Below are 17,737 nucleotides of genomic sequence, written 5' to 3' on the forward strand. Positions count from 1 at the left end.
CGGCGCAGCCTTACTAACTAAGTAAATAAAAAAAAAAAAAGAGAGAGAGAACTAAGATTCATGGCATCTACTGCATTTCCCAGCCTGAGTGGGGCCAAAAAGAGTGGCAGAAAGGGCCCCTCTCCCTAGGAGCTAGCCCTGGTGGTGGCTGTAGCCCTGGCCCTCACTGAGGAGGATGCTGTGTGCTCCTTGGTTCCCAAAGGTCTTTGCATAGAGTTCACTGATACTTGCTTATTTTGCAAGTTCTCCTGTGGGAGTGTTTCTCGCCATCCATGAGCTGTGAATTGCTGTGAACCCAGCTTAAAAATAAAGTTTTCATATCAGAGCAAGCTCCTGATAGTCATGTGGGTGCAAAGAATGACAACAGAGGTGATATTGACAATATTTGGCAAGCTACAACTGACAACTGCCTGGGAGTCTGAGATTTGGCTGGTTCACTGGGTTCAATCTCTGTTCCCAGAGGCCTGGACATCTGATGTCACAAAGGAGGGGAAGTTCTGGGACCATGCTATCTCTGGGACCTTGGGAGAGTTCCTAAACATTCTTGAGCCTTAGTTTTCCTATCTGTGAAACAGGCAGACTCTTTCTGCCTGGGCAGTGTAAGACCTTTGGAGTTGATCCCTGGGTGAAACTTCTAGTTGCCCTGTGGCGGTGAAGCCGCCTCCATGTGGGAGATGAATTTTGTCCATCCCTGGGCACCTCATGCCCTCAGCTTCTTGAGGGCAAACTCTGCACTGCCGGTAATGGTGGGTGGTTTCCTTGGGGTCTATGTTGGGGAGTGCGCACTGGGGAGGGGAGAGGTCATCTCTGGAGAGGGAGACCTGGGTGGCCCTGGGCAAGTTCCTGAATATCAGACATGTCAGGTCCCTTATGTGTAAAATGAGGGTGATTGTGTAATTTATCCCTAAGATTGTCCTGGGGATTCAAAGAGATACTGAATTGTAGCATAGTACCTGGAACTCACTACTAAACATCTATTAAATGCTAGTATTTCTATTTCTGCTGTTAATGTCATTACCATTATCATCAAAACCTTGAAGTGTTTTCTGTGTGTTCAGTATGTTGGCTTGTGGTTGTGTACCACCTCTTGTCTCCATCCATATTGCTAAAGATGAGATCTGTAGTGTTTGAGATGTTAGTATTTATTGGTTAGTGCACCTTATTGGATCATACATCAGAGACTGATAGAAATTGATTTCCTCAGCTTGCCCTCCCTTGGAAGGTAGCAGACACAGAGCTCTGTTTGAAATCTAGAATTTTGCAATTCCAGGGATTGGAGACATTTAAAACTGTCTGTACATTCCAGAAATTTTCCTTGGAAACTCAGTGTTTCTTCCTCTGTTCTTTGCTTTAGGTTGGCCAGCACGTTGACGGAGTTGCCTTTTGACATAGCTCCCACCATGGCCGGCTGGTAGGACCACCGTCCCATGCCCAGAAGCCAGGTGAGTGTGTAGTATCTAGTATCTGTGGAACAGAGGCACTGACTTACCCAGTAGGCGTTATTCAGGTCCTTGGACATTTGAAACAGAGCACTGCTTTAAAAGCTGATGGCCACCTCCTAGAGGAGAAGGAGGAAGACAGGTACCTCTGGGATTGCACATTGGGCCATCTCCACAGGGCTGCCCAGGCCCTGCCTCCTCCAGGATGGCCGTTTGCTCTCCTGTTGCATCTCAGGGGTCGCTCGTTTGAAAAGGCCAGGCCCAAGTAGGATGAACTGTCCTCCGTGAGCATCAGGGGCAGAGGATAATCCTGGCCAAGTGACCTTTGCCCTTTGGCCATTCCTGTGATTTCCCAATGCTGACAGAAACCGTTAGAATTTATCCTTAACCACCAGTGCTTGGAGCTCATTGCCCTTACCGCACCCCGTGCCTATGGGGAAACTGAGCCATCCCCTACTGCTTATAGGGCTCTCAGGTGGAGACTCTGTCCAGGGCTTTCGGGACCCAGCAAGACAGAGCCCAAAACCCAGGTGGGATTTTGTCTGTTACTATCAGACCAGTGATGTTTTGGGCCAGGGCTGCCTACCTGGAGAAGAATGTAGGACTGAGAGACGTCTTAGAACACGGAGATAGCTTGGAGACCTCCTGGGTTGGTTAGCTGCTTCCTCTTATAGGCCAGCTGGCTGGTGACTTTCCAAGAGGTGTATGCCCTTCAAACAGTGTCACAGCTGCACAGGGTAAGAACTGGCTGCTGGGCTGAGCAAGGTATGTGACAAAGGTTGGTGGTCGGTTTGTGAGGTTTCAGCTCTTATCTGCATATAGCGAGATGATAGTATGGGCATGGTCAGGTAATCCTGGTGTCAGGAAAACATTTCCAGAATGTTTACCCAGCAAAAACAAACTTTACTGGTATTAAAAAAAAAAAAATTTTTTTTAAATTGAGATAATTTGCATACCATATAATTCACCCATTTGTAGTATACAGTTTAGTGATGTTTTTGTATATTCAGGAGTTGTACAAATATCACGTCTATCTAGTTCCAGAACACTTTCATCACCTTCAAAAGAAAGCCCACACCCATTAGCAGTCCCTCTCCAATCTCCCTTCCTCAGCCCCTGGCAACCACTAATCTACTTTCTATCTCTATGGATTTGCCTGTTCTGGACATTTCATATCAATGGAATCACATAATATCTATGACCTTGTGTGTTTAACTTCTCATACTCAGCAAGTTTTCAGGGTTCATCCACTCTGTAGCATGAGTCAGTGCTTCATCCATTTTTGTGGCTGAGTATATTCCATCAAATGGATAGACCACATTTTGTTTATCCATTCATCTGGGATAGATTTGGGCTATTCCCACCTTTCGGTAATTATGAATAGTGCTGTGAACATTTATGTACACAAATTTGTGTGGACTTGTTTTCACTTCCTTTGGATATATACCTAGGAGTGGAATTGTTGGGTCATGAGTCTTTAATATTCTGAGGAACTGCCAGACTGTTGTTATTGTGGCTGCACCATTTTACATGCCCCCCCAGCCCTGCCCCAGGCCCCCAGAGCTCTCTGGAGACAAAAAATGACTCAAAGTCTGTGCCGGTTTCCTAGGCTAGTTGAGGATCATCGGTGTTGACAGTGCTCGTTACCTGGTGCTGGTGGCAGCATGCAGTGAGCCAGCCACCTAGAAAGTGGGTTTGGCGCTTGATTGTCAACAGGCTCTCTTTGGACGTTAGTGTTGGAAAATCGTGGTACTTTACGTCTTGACAAGGTCTTACCTGCAGCCCAGAGGGGTGAGTGATCATCCCTTATCCTATAGCCCAGGGCATTGTCTGAAGGCAGTGGGCTGGCTTAGGGTTCTCTGAGGTCCTCGGCTGGGTGACCCCACCTCTGCTGGGCCCTTTGTTAACTAGGAAGTACATAGTCCAAGCAGTAAGTACTTGCTGAGTGAATGAATGAATGAATGAAAGAAAACTGCTCCTTTCCTATCACAGGGTCAACAAGGAAGACACAGCCAGAGCATTACAAAGCAGTTAGTTTGGTGATTCCGGAGGGAATTTCTGGAAGCCCCCTCAGGTGTTCCCTCTGGCCCTGCCTCTCTGTACCCGGTGAGTGAAGGGGCTTGACGGGAAAGGATGGTCTGTGAATGGTTGTGGCAGATGGTGGTCGATGTCAAACAGGCAAAAGCACCCTTGAGCAATTTTATTTTTTGGCTGCGGTGTGGGATCTCAGTTCCCTGACCAGGGGTCGAACCTGGGCTCTTGGCAGTGAGAGCACAGAGTCCTAACCCCTGGACCACCAGGAAATTCCCTGAGCAGTTATTTTTAAGAGATGTATAAATATGTCAGCTTGTGTACTTTTTGTTGTGGGTGTAAGTCAGCTCAGCAGATTGATTGATTGTTCCACTTTCAGTTGAACCATGGCCTAAAGTCAGCTGAGGCCTCCCCATTCCTGCTGCTCAGGACTCTGGGCACAGAGGAAGAGCAAGGCAGGAGGAGGACTGGGTCCTGGGGAGTCTTGAGGCGCATACACAGCCCCCACACGATGCCCCCACAGTGTATGTGGCTGTCAGTGTGAATACTGAGGGTCAGGCTGCCTGCTTGGGCTAATGGAATTGGTGTCCACCCTTGAATTTTGCTTGTCGGGTCCTGTTCGTTCAGCAGCTACGTATACTGCTCGCGTGCTGAGAGACTGGCCTTGTGCTTGGTGTTACGGATCAAAAATGGGTGTGACTTACAGAAAAACAAACAGGAAAAGCAAATGCAGATGACCCTTAACCAAGGCATAAAAGATACTCAGTCTTTTCTGATACTAAGAATAATGCTTTTTGGAGCTTCCCTAAGATATTTCTGACCCTTTGTCCTGAAAGGTGGACACCATTCTCTTGGTGGGAATGACGCAGCACCATATGTTGCTTTTGGAGGTTCACAACTCCTCGGAGGGGGATTTGCTTACCCTTTGCTCCAGCAAGTCCACTTCTAGAAATGTATGCCAAAGATAGACTGTCAAAAATAAGGTTTGTGACAAGACTGTTCATTACAACATTCTGAAGTATAAAACTGGAAATAACTTAGATGTTTGTCATTTGGGCCTGGGACTGATGGGGCTGGATCGCCAGTGGGGTAGAGCCGAGCCCCTGAGCAGAGGAAGGAGGGGTGTCTTCTTGTCATGGTGATGGGATTTCTAGGGTGAAATGAGTAGAAAAAATTATAAGGTGAAAGATAAAGAGATGTACCGCACTCACTTTTATCCCTCATAAGGAACGGTGGGGGTGGGATATAGACATGTGTATTTGTTTATATTTTATTTTATTATTATTTTTTAATTTATTTAATTTATTTTTTGCTGTGTCGTGTCTTCATTACTGCGCGGAGGCTTTCTCTAGTTGTGGCGAGTTGTGGCTTTCTCTAGTTGTGGCGAGTGGGGGCTACTCTTCGTTGAGGTGCGCGGGCTTCTCATTGCAGTGGCTTCTCTTGTTGTGGAGCACAGGCTTCAGTAGTTGTAGCATGCGGGGTCAGTACTTGTGGCATGCGGGCTCAGTAGTTGTGGCACGCGGGCTTAGTTGCTCCGTGGCACGTGGGTTCTTCCCGGACCAGGGCCTCGAACCCTTGTACCCTGCATTGGCAGGTGGATTCTTAAGCACTGCGCCACCAGGGAAGCCCTGTATTTTATTTTTATTTTTCCTTTTTTTGGGGGGGCCATGCCATGTGGCTTGCGGGATCTTAGTTCCTTGACCAGAGATCGAACCCAGGCCCTCGGCAGTGAGATTGCAGAGTCCTAACCACTGGACCACCAGGGAATTACCTAAATCATAGTAGTTTGATTGTAAGATATGAGATAATGCCATAAAGGCAAAAATTAGAAAAAAATCTTTAACTGTTTTTAGGAATCATATTTTTGATTTCAGGTCAACAATGCCCATAGTCTTACTGTTACATATTGTAGGAGAAAACAAGTAATTGATGTCTTTAAGAACCAAAATTGGGAATTCCTTGGTGGTCCACTGGTTAGGACTCCACGCTTCCACTGCTGGGGGCCTGGGTTTGATCCTTGGTTGGGGAACTATGCCTCCCCCCCAAAAAAAAGAACCAAAATTTTTAGGATGAAAGACATATGCAAATAAAAGATCAAAATACTTAAGTGAAAATGTTTTAATTCTAAATCTGCATTGGGAATGTCCCAGTTGTATAAGATGGTACCAGGGTTGTGTCAGAAGGAATCCCCCCTTCCACCCCACCAAGGGTGGGGCAGGTAAATGTGAATGAGAATTAGTCCCTGAGTTGGAGCCTCAAATGTATTAAAAAAATCCAGTGTTCCTATTGGTGCTCAAAGGAAAGGAAGAAACTCACTGGTGCCCTTTGGAAGGTGTTAGGGAATCAACTCATTTTGAAAATTGGTAGATAGAAGGAAAGAAGCAAGCATTTATCTTGCCTCTACTCTACAGACTGTATTTGCAAGGAACAAAAAAGGGGGTAAGAGCTAGTTTCCTTCGAAGATAGATCAGTGCTGCCAGAATTTTCCGGAATGCTCTACTCGCACTGTCCAGTGTGGTACCTGGAATATCGTGATTGAGGAAGTCAAGTTTTAATTTTATTTGATTTAAATCTTTTTAAATAGCCACATGTGGCTAATGGACCGTGTAGCTGTTAACATTCTGGCTAATTAATATGAAACGATGGGATTATAAATTCATACATTTGCAGGCATCTGATGAAATGGTGGGTCTAGACAGTGGACCTCAGTGGCTTCCAGCCCCCAAGGAAGGGTGCACATGCTTCCAGAGGGATGTGTGCTTGGTTGGACCTCAAAATCTAGTTTTGGGACATTGGGGTTGTGTTACATTATACCACAGGGATGCCAACTGGCAAAACCCAATTGTGGGAAACAGGACAAATGGCCTGATTTCTTCAACGTATGATTGAAAAGAAAGTGGCAGGGGAACCTGTAGGTTTCAGCCAAGCGTGACTTCAACAAAGATTGAGGAATGATTGTTTAATTGTTGATGGTGTGATCATGGGATTGTGGTTTTGTGTCCTTGTAGTGATAGACGCTGAACTGTTCATAAATGCATGTTGTATGGCATTTGCTTCTTAGAGGCTAGTGGGCGTGAGGTGTGTGAAAGACCAAGGTGGTCGTCTGACAACCATGGAAGCTGGGTGGTGGGCATGAGCAGTTAATTGTGCTGTTCTCGCTGCTTCTTTGGGTATGTTTGCAATTTTCCGTAATGAAAAGTTTGGAAGATGGTGTTTGACCCAGGCATTCCCTCAGGGAGCTTTATGATTCATGTCACCCAGGGCAGGGGAAACACTCGTTTACAAAAGTGAGGATGGTGGCCGCTTGCGGTTAAAATTCAAGCAGAAAACCTTCAGCAGAGATTCTGGAATTGCTGTGAGGGGCTGTGGCCAGTAGTAGCCTGTTAAGCGGGACAACCTCTTGTTAACAGCATTCTCATTTTCTGTAATAACAACCCTTACAGTACCTTCATGGAGCCCTTGAAGAACCTTAGTGATAAAGTGGGCGCTGTTCTCATTTCACAGGTGAGGAAGCTGAGGTGTGCAGAGATGAACCAGGCATTCTGGTTTTGACCTAATGTAGTGTGATGCTGATGGCACCTTCTGTTCTGGGAGCACTCCGCCCACCTCCCCCAGTACCCAGAGTGCATTTTATCACCACAGTGCATCAACACCCTGATGCTGTAATGTCCCATATGTTGTTTTCTGACATAAATTAATATATTATTCATTAGAAATCAATCTCACCTCTATTGGTGTGGTCTGTACATAGCAGCCATAGCCAATTAAGACTGGATAAAGTAGGTAGTTAGCTGGTCTTCAGTATGACTTCGTCTTATAAAAAGCACTGCTTTGCAGATTTGATCCTTATGTGTGATCTAGGGATTACTGCAACTCCCAGTGTGCGAGGGACCTCAGCCCCATGTCTCAGCCTGCTCTGTCCACTGCCTACCCCACACATCTGTGTGTGTCCCCCCAGTGGCCTACTGGAGCTATGCTGCTATGGGTGGGAAGCCTTTTGTTGAAACCCCAAGGGTGTCCCTGGGGGCCAGTTAGCTCCTGCTCCCTGGTAGAAACTAAGCAGGTGTTTGGGTGAATGCGTGAGTGAAATGTCTGTGAGACTGAGGCGTCTGGCACAATCCCAGTGTGAAGCCTGTGACGGACCTGACTTGAATCCAGATCTGCGGTGCTGGCCCGTGTGACCCCTGCCATCAGAGGTCTTGCCCTCTCTCCAAGTTGGCTCCCTGTTGGTAAATTGTCCCATTTGTGTCCCACGTGGTCACACTCCCATCTGTACCGTGGGCTTGCTCTGGTCCCCTTGGTTGCTGTGAGAAGCTGACGGTTGTTGCTCGTGGAAGGACTGCATCCCAGTGGACAATGGCTCTTCGATTGTTTGGGATCTTGTTACACAAAGGAGTCTTTCCTTGAGGACCCTGTTCGGTGCTCTTGGGGGTCATAGTAAACCTGCTTTTGCGTTTTAGTAGTTAAGCAGCCGTAGAGGGGTTGTGGCTCTTGAGGTTAAGATTATTTTGTTTTTTGTTTTCCTGCTTAAAAAATAATAAAGTAAAATTCACACATTTAAAGTGTACATTGGCATTTACTACGGTCACAACGTTGTGCAGCCATCACCTCTAGTTCTAGAACATTTTCATCATCCCAAAGTGAAATTTGTATGTATTACCCTATACTCCTGCATTCCCCTACCTCTGTGCCATCCAGTCCCTAGCAACCATTAATCTATCGATACTTTCTGTCTCTATAGATTCGCGTGGCTCTGGACATCTCAGATAGATGGAATCATATATTGTATGGCCTTCTGTGTCTGGCCTGTCTCACTTAGCATGTTTTCATAGTTCATCTGCATTGTGACATGAATCAGAAATTTATTCCTTTTTAAAAATTTATTTATTTATTTTTGGCTGTGTTGGGTCTTCGTGCTGCGCGCAGGCTTTCTCTAGTTGCGGCGAGTGGGGGCTACTCTTCGTTGCGGTGCGTGGACTTCTCATTGCGGTGGCTTCTCTTGTTGCGGAGCACGGGCTCTAGGCGCATGGGCTTCAGTAGTTGTGTCATGCAGGCTCAGTAGTTGTGGCTCGCGGGCTGTAGAGCACAGGCTCAGTAGTTACGGCGCACGGGCTTAGTTGCTCCGTGGCATGTGGGATCTTCCGGGACCAGGGCTCGAACCCGTGTCCCCTGTATTGGCAGGCAGATTCTTAACCATGGTGCCACCAGGGAAGCCCGATTCCTTTTTATGGCTGAAAAATATTTCATTGTGTGGATACACGACATTTTGTTTATCCATTCACCCATTGATGAACATTTGGGTTGTTCTTACTTGTTGGCTGTTGTGAATAGTGCTGCTTTTTAACATTTATGTACAAGTTTTTGTTTGAATAAATGCACATCTCTTGGGTATATATCTAGAAGTAGAATTGTTGGGTCATATGGTAATTCTGTATTTAACTTTTTGAGGAACTGCCAGACTGTTTCTCACATTACTGCACCATTTTACCATTTTACATTCCCACCAGCAATATGTGGTGGTTCCAATGTCTCCACATCCTCAACAACGCTTATTTTCCTTTTTTTTTAATAGTCATCCTGGTGGGTGAGAGGTGGTATCTCATTGTGGTTTTGATTTGCATTTCCCTAATGACTAATGATGCTGAACATCTTTTCATGTGCTTATTGGCCATTTGTCTGTCTTTGGAGAAATGTCTCTTCAAGTCTTTTGCCTGTTTTGTTGAATTGGGTTTGTCGCTAAGTTTTAAGAGTTCTTTATATATTCTGACACCAGACCCTTATTAGAGATATGATTTCTAATGTTTTTCCCGCTCTGTTGATCTTTTCACTCTCTTTTGCACAGAAGAATTTAGTTTTGATGAAGTCTAATTTATCTTTTTTCTTTTGTTGATATTGAGCTTTTGGTGTCATATCTAAGAATCTCTTGGCAAATCGAAGGTCATGATTCACCCTTACATACTCTTCTAAGAGTTTTGTAGGTTTAGCTTTTAGTATTTAGGTCTTTGACCCATTTTGAGTTGATTGTCATATATGGTATGAAGTAAGGGTTTTGTTTGGTTTTGATCATTATGTTTTCTATTGACATGAAGACTTTTTGGCTTATGTAACGAGGAAGGGGAGTGCCATAGCTGGAAGTTCTGAAAGTACTTTTTCTCATCTGTTTAACAAATATGTATTGAACACCTGTTCTGTCCTGGGCCCTGGGATGGTAGCACTGAACAAAGAGATATATATTATCTGTTCTTGTGGGGGATGGGGTGGGGGGGACAAACACGTAAACGGAGAGATGAGTAAATAGAATGTCAAGTGGTGATGAAGTGGGAAAGGGGTAGAGACCCACCGAAGTGCATGGAGGGGAGATACATGTAACTTTGCTGTTTCGGCTGAAGAAGAGAGTGGTATACAGAGACGTGGGGGAGGACCTTCCAGGTAGGGGGAGCAGGAAGTACAAAAGCTCTGAGGTGGGAGTAAACTTGGTTTTCAGAGAAGCATCTGGAATGTCAGAGTGGCTGGAGCTGAGAGAATAGGGTCGAGGGGTAGCGGGGACGTGTGGGGGACAGCAGTAGACAGGTCAGAGAGGCCGGCAGGGCCTTGGCTGGGGTGAGGCCTTGCTTTTACCTTGAGTAGCGTGTTTTACAAAATGACCACTAATGTGATATGCTCTAGGTCAGCTTGGCTATTTCCTGGAGGTTGTTGTAGGTGTCTATACCCAGAACAACCCCCTGCCCAAGGGGAAGATTTCCACTTACAGGGTGGAGGAGAGAAGTAGGATTTCTGTTCCAGCTCTCACAGCTGTGCAGGAAGTGCTGCAAGAACTGTGCATCAGTAGAAACTGTTTCTTAGGCCCATGGGCTTCTTTGAGACCAGAAACTTATTTAGTCCTAGACGTAGGTTTCCCTGCTGGCTCTGAGCCTTTTGGGGCGGCCTCCGGCCCTGCCTGCTGCAGGATGTGTGCAGGGAGGAGCTGACAAAGGAGCCCAGGCAGTGCTTCCAGGCAGTGGCGTCACCACATTGCTGGGTGTCCTGTTGAAAATGATGAAAGATGCACATTTGGTTCTCCCACTTTCCACTCACATTTCCTCCCAAGACTGGAGAAGGCTTTTCTGGCCCTTCCTGGAATTTTCTGTGTAAAACCTCCTGCCATTTCCAGCTCGATGAAGCTGGTGGTCAGGGCTGCGTTCTTGGCCAGGCCCTGAGGGAGTCAGCCCTGGAAGGGTTAAGCCCTCCCATTTTTGATGTGACGCCCGATTGGCACATTGCAGGTGGCATGGAAATGGCAGGCTTAACCCTTTGTGGGCCGAGGAGGCTCAGCCTAGGAGGCAGCTGGGAGGGACAGAGGACTGGTCCTTTCCCGTGGGAGGGAAACTCAGCCAGACATCCCTCACAGTGACGTCCTACACCAGAGGACTCCTGGTCACCATTTCCCTGTGGACATTTCATATTTTTCAGATTCCCCTCACAGGTGGCACCTTTATTTCTGTGTCCCGTTCTCTGGCACCATTTGTTTCTCTCTCTCCGGGGCTGCAGGGGTTGGGCTTCAGGCACAGGCCCCCGCTGTCAGAGGCTCAGACAGCCATGTGGAGTCGCTTCCAGATGGGCAGTGTTGGGTGCTTACTGAGGACTTCTGAGAGTGTAAACACAAAATCCAAGTCCTCATGTGGGGGTGAGCCTGGGGGTGCTGTCGACAGTTTTAAAAACACTCGTTACCCATCTCTCTCCTCCCCTCTTAAAACGTGATCAGTTTAGGTGTACTTTGTCCTACTGTGTGCTTTGACTAGGAGGTGTAGACAGGCTTTCATCTCATGTCCCTGGGAAGGGGCACTCAGAGGCCAAGGCATGAGGCTGAGGGGTAGACAGAGCTCAGTGGAATCTGCGTGGCCTGTCTGGTTAGTGGTGTTCCCTGTTTTCAGAAGTTTTTAGGAGATTGTCTATGTCTGGGGGAAGATAAAAACATACTCCCTACTTACACCATCTTCCCCAACAGGATCTGTGCTTTCTTTAGCCGCCCCTCCCCCATGACTCCAGGGAGGGAGGATGGTTGTTGAGGTCAGGGGACTTGGCTGTTCCAGGCCAGGCCCTGCATGTCCCCAGGTGAGTTTGAGTGGCCGGGCATGCTACCAGAGGGCTGGCTGTTACTGTGGCATGAGCCTCATTGAAGGCAGTGACAACTGATTTTTCTGGAGGTGACTTGTCCCAAAACCTGCTCTGTTCCCACAAGCGGTACTGGGGTGAGGTGCCTCCAAGCGCCTTTCTCCACAGTGCACGTCTACATGGGATTTTCCTTTAGGAATCTGAAGACCATTCAGGCTTTATTTTTAAAATGTTGGGTGGTTACTACTTGAGTACATTAAAGTTTCTGCTTTCTAGGTTAATTTTATTAAATATATCCCAAAAAAGCATTATTTCAGAGGCTGTATTTACATGTCCTCCACCTTAAAAAAATAATCAGATTGTAAATGTGTGTTTATTTGTAAATGTAAAAGCCTGAGTTTCTGTGTGTGTGGTTTTTTTACTTTATTTTTTTTTACTCTTTTCAGTCTTAACACTCTATATACCTACATATCTGGGTGGTTCTTGAACCAAGGACTGAGATGACTTTCATAGGATGGCTGATTTGGTCTGACGTTATCTTGCATGACTCCTCTGGGTGGTGATGGCCTTTTAGATGGGTCATTAGCATTTCAGATGGAGTGTGGTGTTTGGGCACACCGGGCATGATAGAAGTGCCCTGTTAGGAGGAGGTCGAGATGCTCCTGAACTTAACCTTCCCCTTTGACTTCTGTGTCTGAGCTGAGCGCTGCATTTGCAAATGGTGTCTCTTCCCTGAAGGGTTAGGTAGAGCGCACCTCTGGGGGCTGAGGGCAGAGAGCTCCCTGCGGAGAGCGCCAGTGCTCAGATTGATTTGTTTGATGGAGTGACTGGAGGCACTTCATTTAAGTTGTGTGCGTGCATGTGTCTTTTTGCAGCATACTCTGTGCCGTTTCACAGGTCTCAGCACTCCCCTCCTCTGTCCTTCAGGACCTAATTAAAGGTTCCAGCTCTCCTCACTCTCACAGACTGAAGGCGGGCTGGTCAGGGCCCCTACCCCACCCCCAGTCGCTACACTCCTGCAGGGCACCCTGAGTCAGAGAAGTCTCTGGGAGGCCCGATCATCACTGTTTAGCCTCTTAAACTGAATATAAGTGGCCTCACTGTAATGGGGGCATGTTTTTTTCTTTTCTTTTCTTTTTTCTTTTTTTTTTGCGGTACGCGGGCCTCTCACTGTTGTGGCCTCTCCCGTTGCAGAGCATAGGCTCCGGACGCTCAGGCTCAGCGGCCATGGCTCACGGGCCCAGCCGCTCTGCGGCATGTGGGATCTTCCCGGACCGGGGCACAAACCCGTGTCCCCTGCATCGGCAGGCGGACCCTCAAGCACTGCGCCACCAGGGAAGCCCTGTTTTTTCCTTTTAAACAACCTCATTCCATTTTAAAAAGTTGTTAAAAGTTTTGATCTCCTTTTATTTGGTTTCATCTACTTACTTTGGAGATGGGTTTTCATGCACCTGTGTATTTCTGCCACTTCACCTTTTGTGCTACCATTTCTTTCTCCCTCTTCCATCTCTATCTACAACTCCAGATTCTACTCTTGGGGCCTAGCTCAAATGAAGCTAGATCCTTAGCCTCCTCCTCTGGTCGGGCAGGGTGGATTTCTTTTCCAGTGTTGATTTGTAACAAAATGGTGATTGACACACATATCTCATAGCCCTTACTGGGTCTTTGCTCCCATGAAGGCGGGGATCCCCCCAAGCTGCTCTTCCTGCCCTCCACAAAGGTGGTACCTGCAGGTCACTGGCCCCTTGGAGGTCACTGTCTGGTTTAGAATCAGTATTTGGAGACTGTCGGCGTCCACGTCCTGGGCCAGATGGGCTGTGAACTAGGAGAAGGGTGTCCCTGGTCGTTAGTAACTGACCAGGCTCCTCCCTGCTGCAGAAGTTCCCTTCTGGGTTCAGGCGTCACTCAGATAAACAACAGTAGACAAAAGTCAGTTCTTCGCCTTCTCTGGAAACTTAAATTACTGTGTACACAAAGTAGTAGAAATGAGCATGGTTGCAGTGCTAGTGATTTTAAAATGATCGGCTGTTCCACCCAGGTGCGAAATGATTTGTCTTGGAGGAATTGTGGGTTGATGTGGCGGAGGTGTGCACAAGGCCCTGCAGGTCTCTCTGCAAGGCCCTCTGGGCTCCTTCACTTGCTTTAGAAGTTGGTGATCCTGGACCCTGTGTCTAATCTTATTTCCATACTTAATAGTTTTGCTTCTTCTTGAGATAGTTGGACACTGATCACCCATAAGAACTGCTGTTCTTTTGCTCATAAATGAATAGAGAAGACCCTTTGTAAGGTAATTGGAGAAGGTTTGGAGGTGGGAGGAGGGGATGAAAACTGTGCACACGTATGTGTGTGGTGTTCATGTGTACGTGGGCACATGTGTTTGTGTTTGCACGAGTGTGGGTGCACACACACGTGTGTATTTGTGTGTGTGGCGCAAGGTTGCTTGGTGTTCAACTAGCCTGGTGTGCTGCATTTTGGGGAGCAGGGAGGTGTCTGCCGACACCCTGGTTTCCTGCGTCCATCCTCTGCCAGTAGGGTGTCCATCACGTGGGGTCAGATGCTCCCAAGTCTGGAGCACCCTGTGTTCCTCATCCCTTTTTTACTCCCTTCTCATTGCCTCAGCCTACCCAGAGCCTAGGCACCACTGGCCACCTTTGGAGGCCAGCAGTGAGATTGCCCACCTTATGAGAAGCCTTTGAAAGAGCAAGTGAGCACCTTCAGCAGGACAGAAGAATTTGTTGGTCAAGTCTTTTATTTTTGTTACGTGGCTGTTTATCTGGCGAGCCAGCGTCGGCTTCTCTTAACGCTAGGAAGAAGGCTCAGAAAACTTGCAACAAGTCCCCAGGTCCAGGGAGCTCCTGTGTGGGATGGACACGACGCCACAAGGCTGGGGGTGAGGTGATGTGCCTACCAGTCAGGCCTAGCGTTCACATAAAGGTCAGGAGAATTGAAGGACCAAGGTGCTGACCAGGTGGAGGCTGAGCCTAACTGCTGTTCCCAAGGCTCTCCTGGTGTCCCCAGGCTGGGGCTGAGCTGTGGAGCTACAGTTGCAGGCAGAATGCACTGAGGTTCATTAAGGATGCAAGGTGCATGGCTGTGATGGCACTGGAGTGGGACAGTTGGGTGCAGTATGGTGTGAACCTGTGTCCTCCCAGATCCCAACCCCTCCAACCAGGTAGAGTGCACTTCTTAGGGTTTCTCTAGCACAGATGACCCCCCTGTCCCCAGCCCTCAAGGGCAAAGGTGATTTCTGGTTACCTGGAGAAGCCTGGCCCTGTGGCTCTTCCCAGGACCCCCAGGTCTCCAGCGACTCAGCCCTAGTGTGCTTGATTCACACTTTCCTTCCTGGCTTAACCCCTGCGCCCCCCCCCCTCCCTCCCCAATCAGGTCGTTCTCAGCTCCTGTGCTTTTCCTTAGAGCTTTGGTCTGATGCTCAGGCACGTGTGCTTAGGACCTGCTTGTTTCTGTAACTGGGTTAAAGTTTCATCCACTGCAGCAATTGAGTTTATAGCATGTAATTTCCCTCTACGAGGGACCTATTTATCTTGAGAGTGTGTAGGGCTTTTAGGATGGTATAAAATAGACCCACGTAGTGGGACAGACTGACCCTGAAGTAAGCAGTCTGCATTCAACACTTTTTGAAACTAAATTTCTTCTGACTTGTCAAAAGGGTTAACCTTGAGTTCTGGGCTTGGATTGAATTTACACATTCAGGTCCTTTTTTTGAAATCGATTTTTCTCTGTTGTCAGTTCTGCTGTGAGGCTTGTTTGGAAAAGCAGGTTTGTTCCAACACTATTAATATATTGGGCACACCGTTTGGTTATGTGCGATTTTGTCCAGGAGAAATGCTAGGTCTAGGGGTTGGGAAGCTATGGCCCACAGGCTGCTGGCCTGTTTGGGTAAATAATGTTTGATTGGGACACAGCCGTGCCCCTTCGAGAACGAACTGTCACAGTTGCAGAGCTTGAGTAATCAGGACAGAGACTGAATGACCTGCAGAGCTGAAAATATTTACTGTGTCCCTTTTAAGAAAAAGTTTGCAGACTCCTGTACTATAGGAATCCGGAAAACTGCTCCTAGCTAAAAGAGCGCCTGCTGGTACCCTAAAGGAAAATGCACACGCCTCACATGGGCATCTTGCCCCCTCTGGGCCATACACATCCCCTTCTGGGGTCAGACAACCTCCTTCCAGCATGTCACAGTAACTCAGAAACTGCATCTCACCCACTGTCACAGCAAACACCAGATCTTCCCTCAGGTGAGGCATAAGGCTTCAGGCAGCATTTGTGTATTTCTTAGCTGTTTAACGTGCTGCCATTTAAAAATCAGGTTCCTGTCTTTTTTTTATGGCGCTAATGAAGTTTTAGGGTATTGTGCCCTAACCCCATTGTTCCTACAAGCCCTGTGTTTTTTGTTTGTTTGTTTGTTTTAATTAATTTATTTTTGGCTGCATTGGGTCTTCGCTGCACAGGGGCTTGCTTTAGTTGCCACGAGCAGGGGGTACTCTTCATTGCGGTGCACAGGCTTCTCATTGTGGTGGCTTCTCTTGTTGCGGAGCATGGGCTCTAGGTGCGCGGGCTTCAGTAGTTGTGGCACGCAGGCTCAGTAGCTGTGGCTCGCGGGTTCTAGAGCGCAGGCTCAGTAGTTGTGGCGCACGGGCTTAGTTGCTCTGCCGCATGTGGGATCTTCCCAGACCAGGGCTCGAGCCTGTGTCCCCTCCGTTGACAGGTGGATTCTTAACCACTGCATCACCAGGGAAGTCCAGCCCTGTGTTTTTATTGAATGATTTTGCACCATGTGGCAAGTTTTGGGAATGCATATGTTGAACTCCAGCAGAACTTACTGTACTCTGAAAGCAAACAGCAAAAGGTGTGGTCTCACTCATAACACTCAATAAAATTGTAAACATTTAATATCTCGTCTGGACCCCATTGGGCCAGAGCGAAACTTCCTGCTTGTGAGGAGCTTCCTGTGTCCTTTGGAAACCACGCCTGACTCTAGGTAGTTGACGGGGGTGTTTCAGTGGGCACTGTCTGGAGGAGCATGGGCTTCAGTTCCCAGCAGTGTCCCACCCACTTGCTGTGTGACCTTCACCTGCCTCAGTTTCCCTACCTGTAAAACAGAGGCTGATGATAGCACTCACCTTGCATCTGAGATGATCCATGTGGGGTAAATACTCAGTCAGTGTAAGGTGTTCTGTCTGTAAAGGAAGACCCCACATTTCTGTTAACAACAGAGGAGCATTAAACTTGGGTTGAGATCCAAGAATCCCAGTGGTGAAAGGGAGCCCGTGCTCACCAACCCCTCACCCCACCCCCCAGTCCCTGAGCTCCTCTCTGTAAAACCTACATTTGTTCATTCGTTAAATGTTTGAAGTGCACCTACTATGTGGCTGGCACTTTTCTGGAGCTGGGGATACACCAGGAACATTGATGACAGGGGGCTTGTACCTTTTGGTTGCAGGGGTCTTCCCTGCCCAGGCCTTCCCATGAGTGCTTCCGCAGCCCCTGGCAGGGCAAGTCTTAATTTTCTGAGGTGAGGCTGCCGTGGAGGCATTTGAGGACAGCTGTTCTGTCCTGCTCCTCACTGGCAAGTGTCATTTAAGCCCTACCATGTGCTTGTCTCTCCAGGTGAAAACAAACAATTTAAACATGATTAACAAAAGGGCTTTAGAGTGTATAGTGGAACGTTCCACAGTGGGCAGCTTGTAAGAATGCCAGGTAGAAAGAAGAGTGTTGGACCTGGGTTCCAGACCCACTAGACTTGGATTTCTCCACCCTGTGGGATGACAGGCTGGTCTTCTACCCCCAGAGGCTCTGGGTATATGGCACCTGTCCCCCTGCCCCCACATGTATGGGTGTGGCCTGTCCCCTCCTGGATCACAGGACTGCTGCAGGGAGAGTCTGTCCTCCTCATCTTCTCAGTTCAGGTCTTTGAAGGCCCAAGGAGCTCCTAGCCAGGTGGCTGAGTCAGGGGCCCTTCCGATGATGTCCAAGAGAGAAAACACCTGTATTCTGGAGTGTCTTCAGTTTTCAGACAACTAAGGGTTCAGAACCCAGCTTCAATCAGTGAGGAAGACTTAGTTCTCTTTTTCAGGAAACCTTTAGCACAGGACTCAACTGTGGCCTCCCTTCCTTTGCCTGAGACTCACAGCTCAGTGGCTTGGCCCATGCTGTTC

At 47.7% G+C, this 17,737-nt stretch overlaps 1 protein-coding gene across 11 annotated transcripts in view; it reads left to right on the forward strand.

Moving 5' to 3' along the window:
- GATAD2A (GATA zinc finger domain containing 2A) overlaps positions 1-17,737 on the forward strand; it is a 99,835-nt gene that overhangs the window by 36,604 nt on the left and 45,494 nt on the right. For 9 of the 11 annotated variants that reach the window (XM_067733367.1, XM_067733369.1, XM_067733366.1 and 6 more), the window contains one exon: positions 1,355-1,442. In XM_067733367.1, coding sequence (XP_067589468.1) covers positions 1,428-1,442 — 15 coding nt within the window. In that variant the 5' untranslated portion in view covers positions 1,355-1,427. Of the gene's footprint in view, positions 1-1,354; positions 1,443-3,431; positions 3,546-17,737 lie in introns of those variants that run through there. The other 2 variants (XM_067733371.1, XM_067733370.1) reach the window with 1 other exon arrangement.

The sequence above is a fragment of the Pseudorca crassidens genome, chromosome 3 (genome assembly GCF_039906515.1).
Source record: "Pseudorca crassidens isolate mPseCra1 chromosome 3, mPseCra1.hap1, whole genome shotgun sequence".
NCBI classification, from domain to species: domain Eukaryota; kingdom Metazoa; phylum Chordata; class Mammalia; order Artiodactyla; family Delphinidae; genus Pseudorca; species Pseudorca crassidens.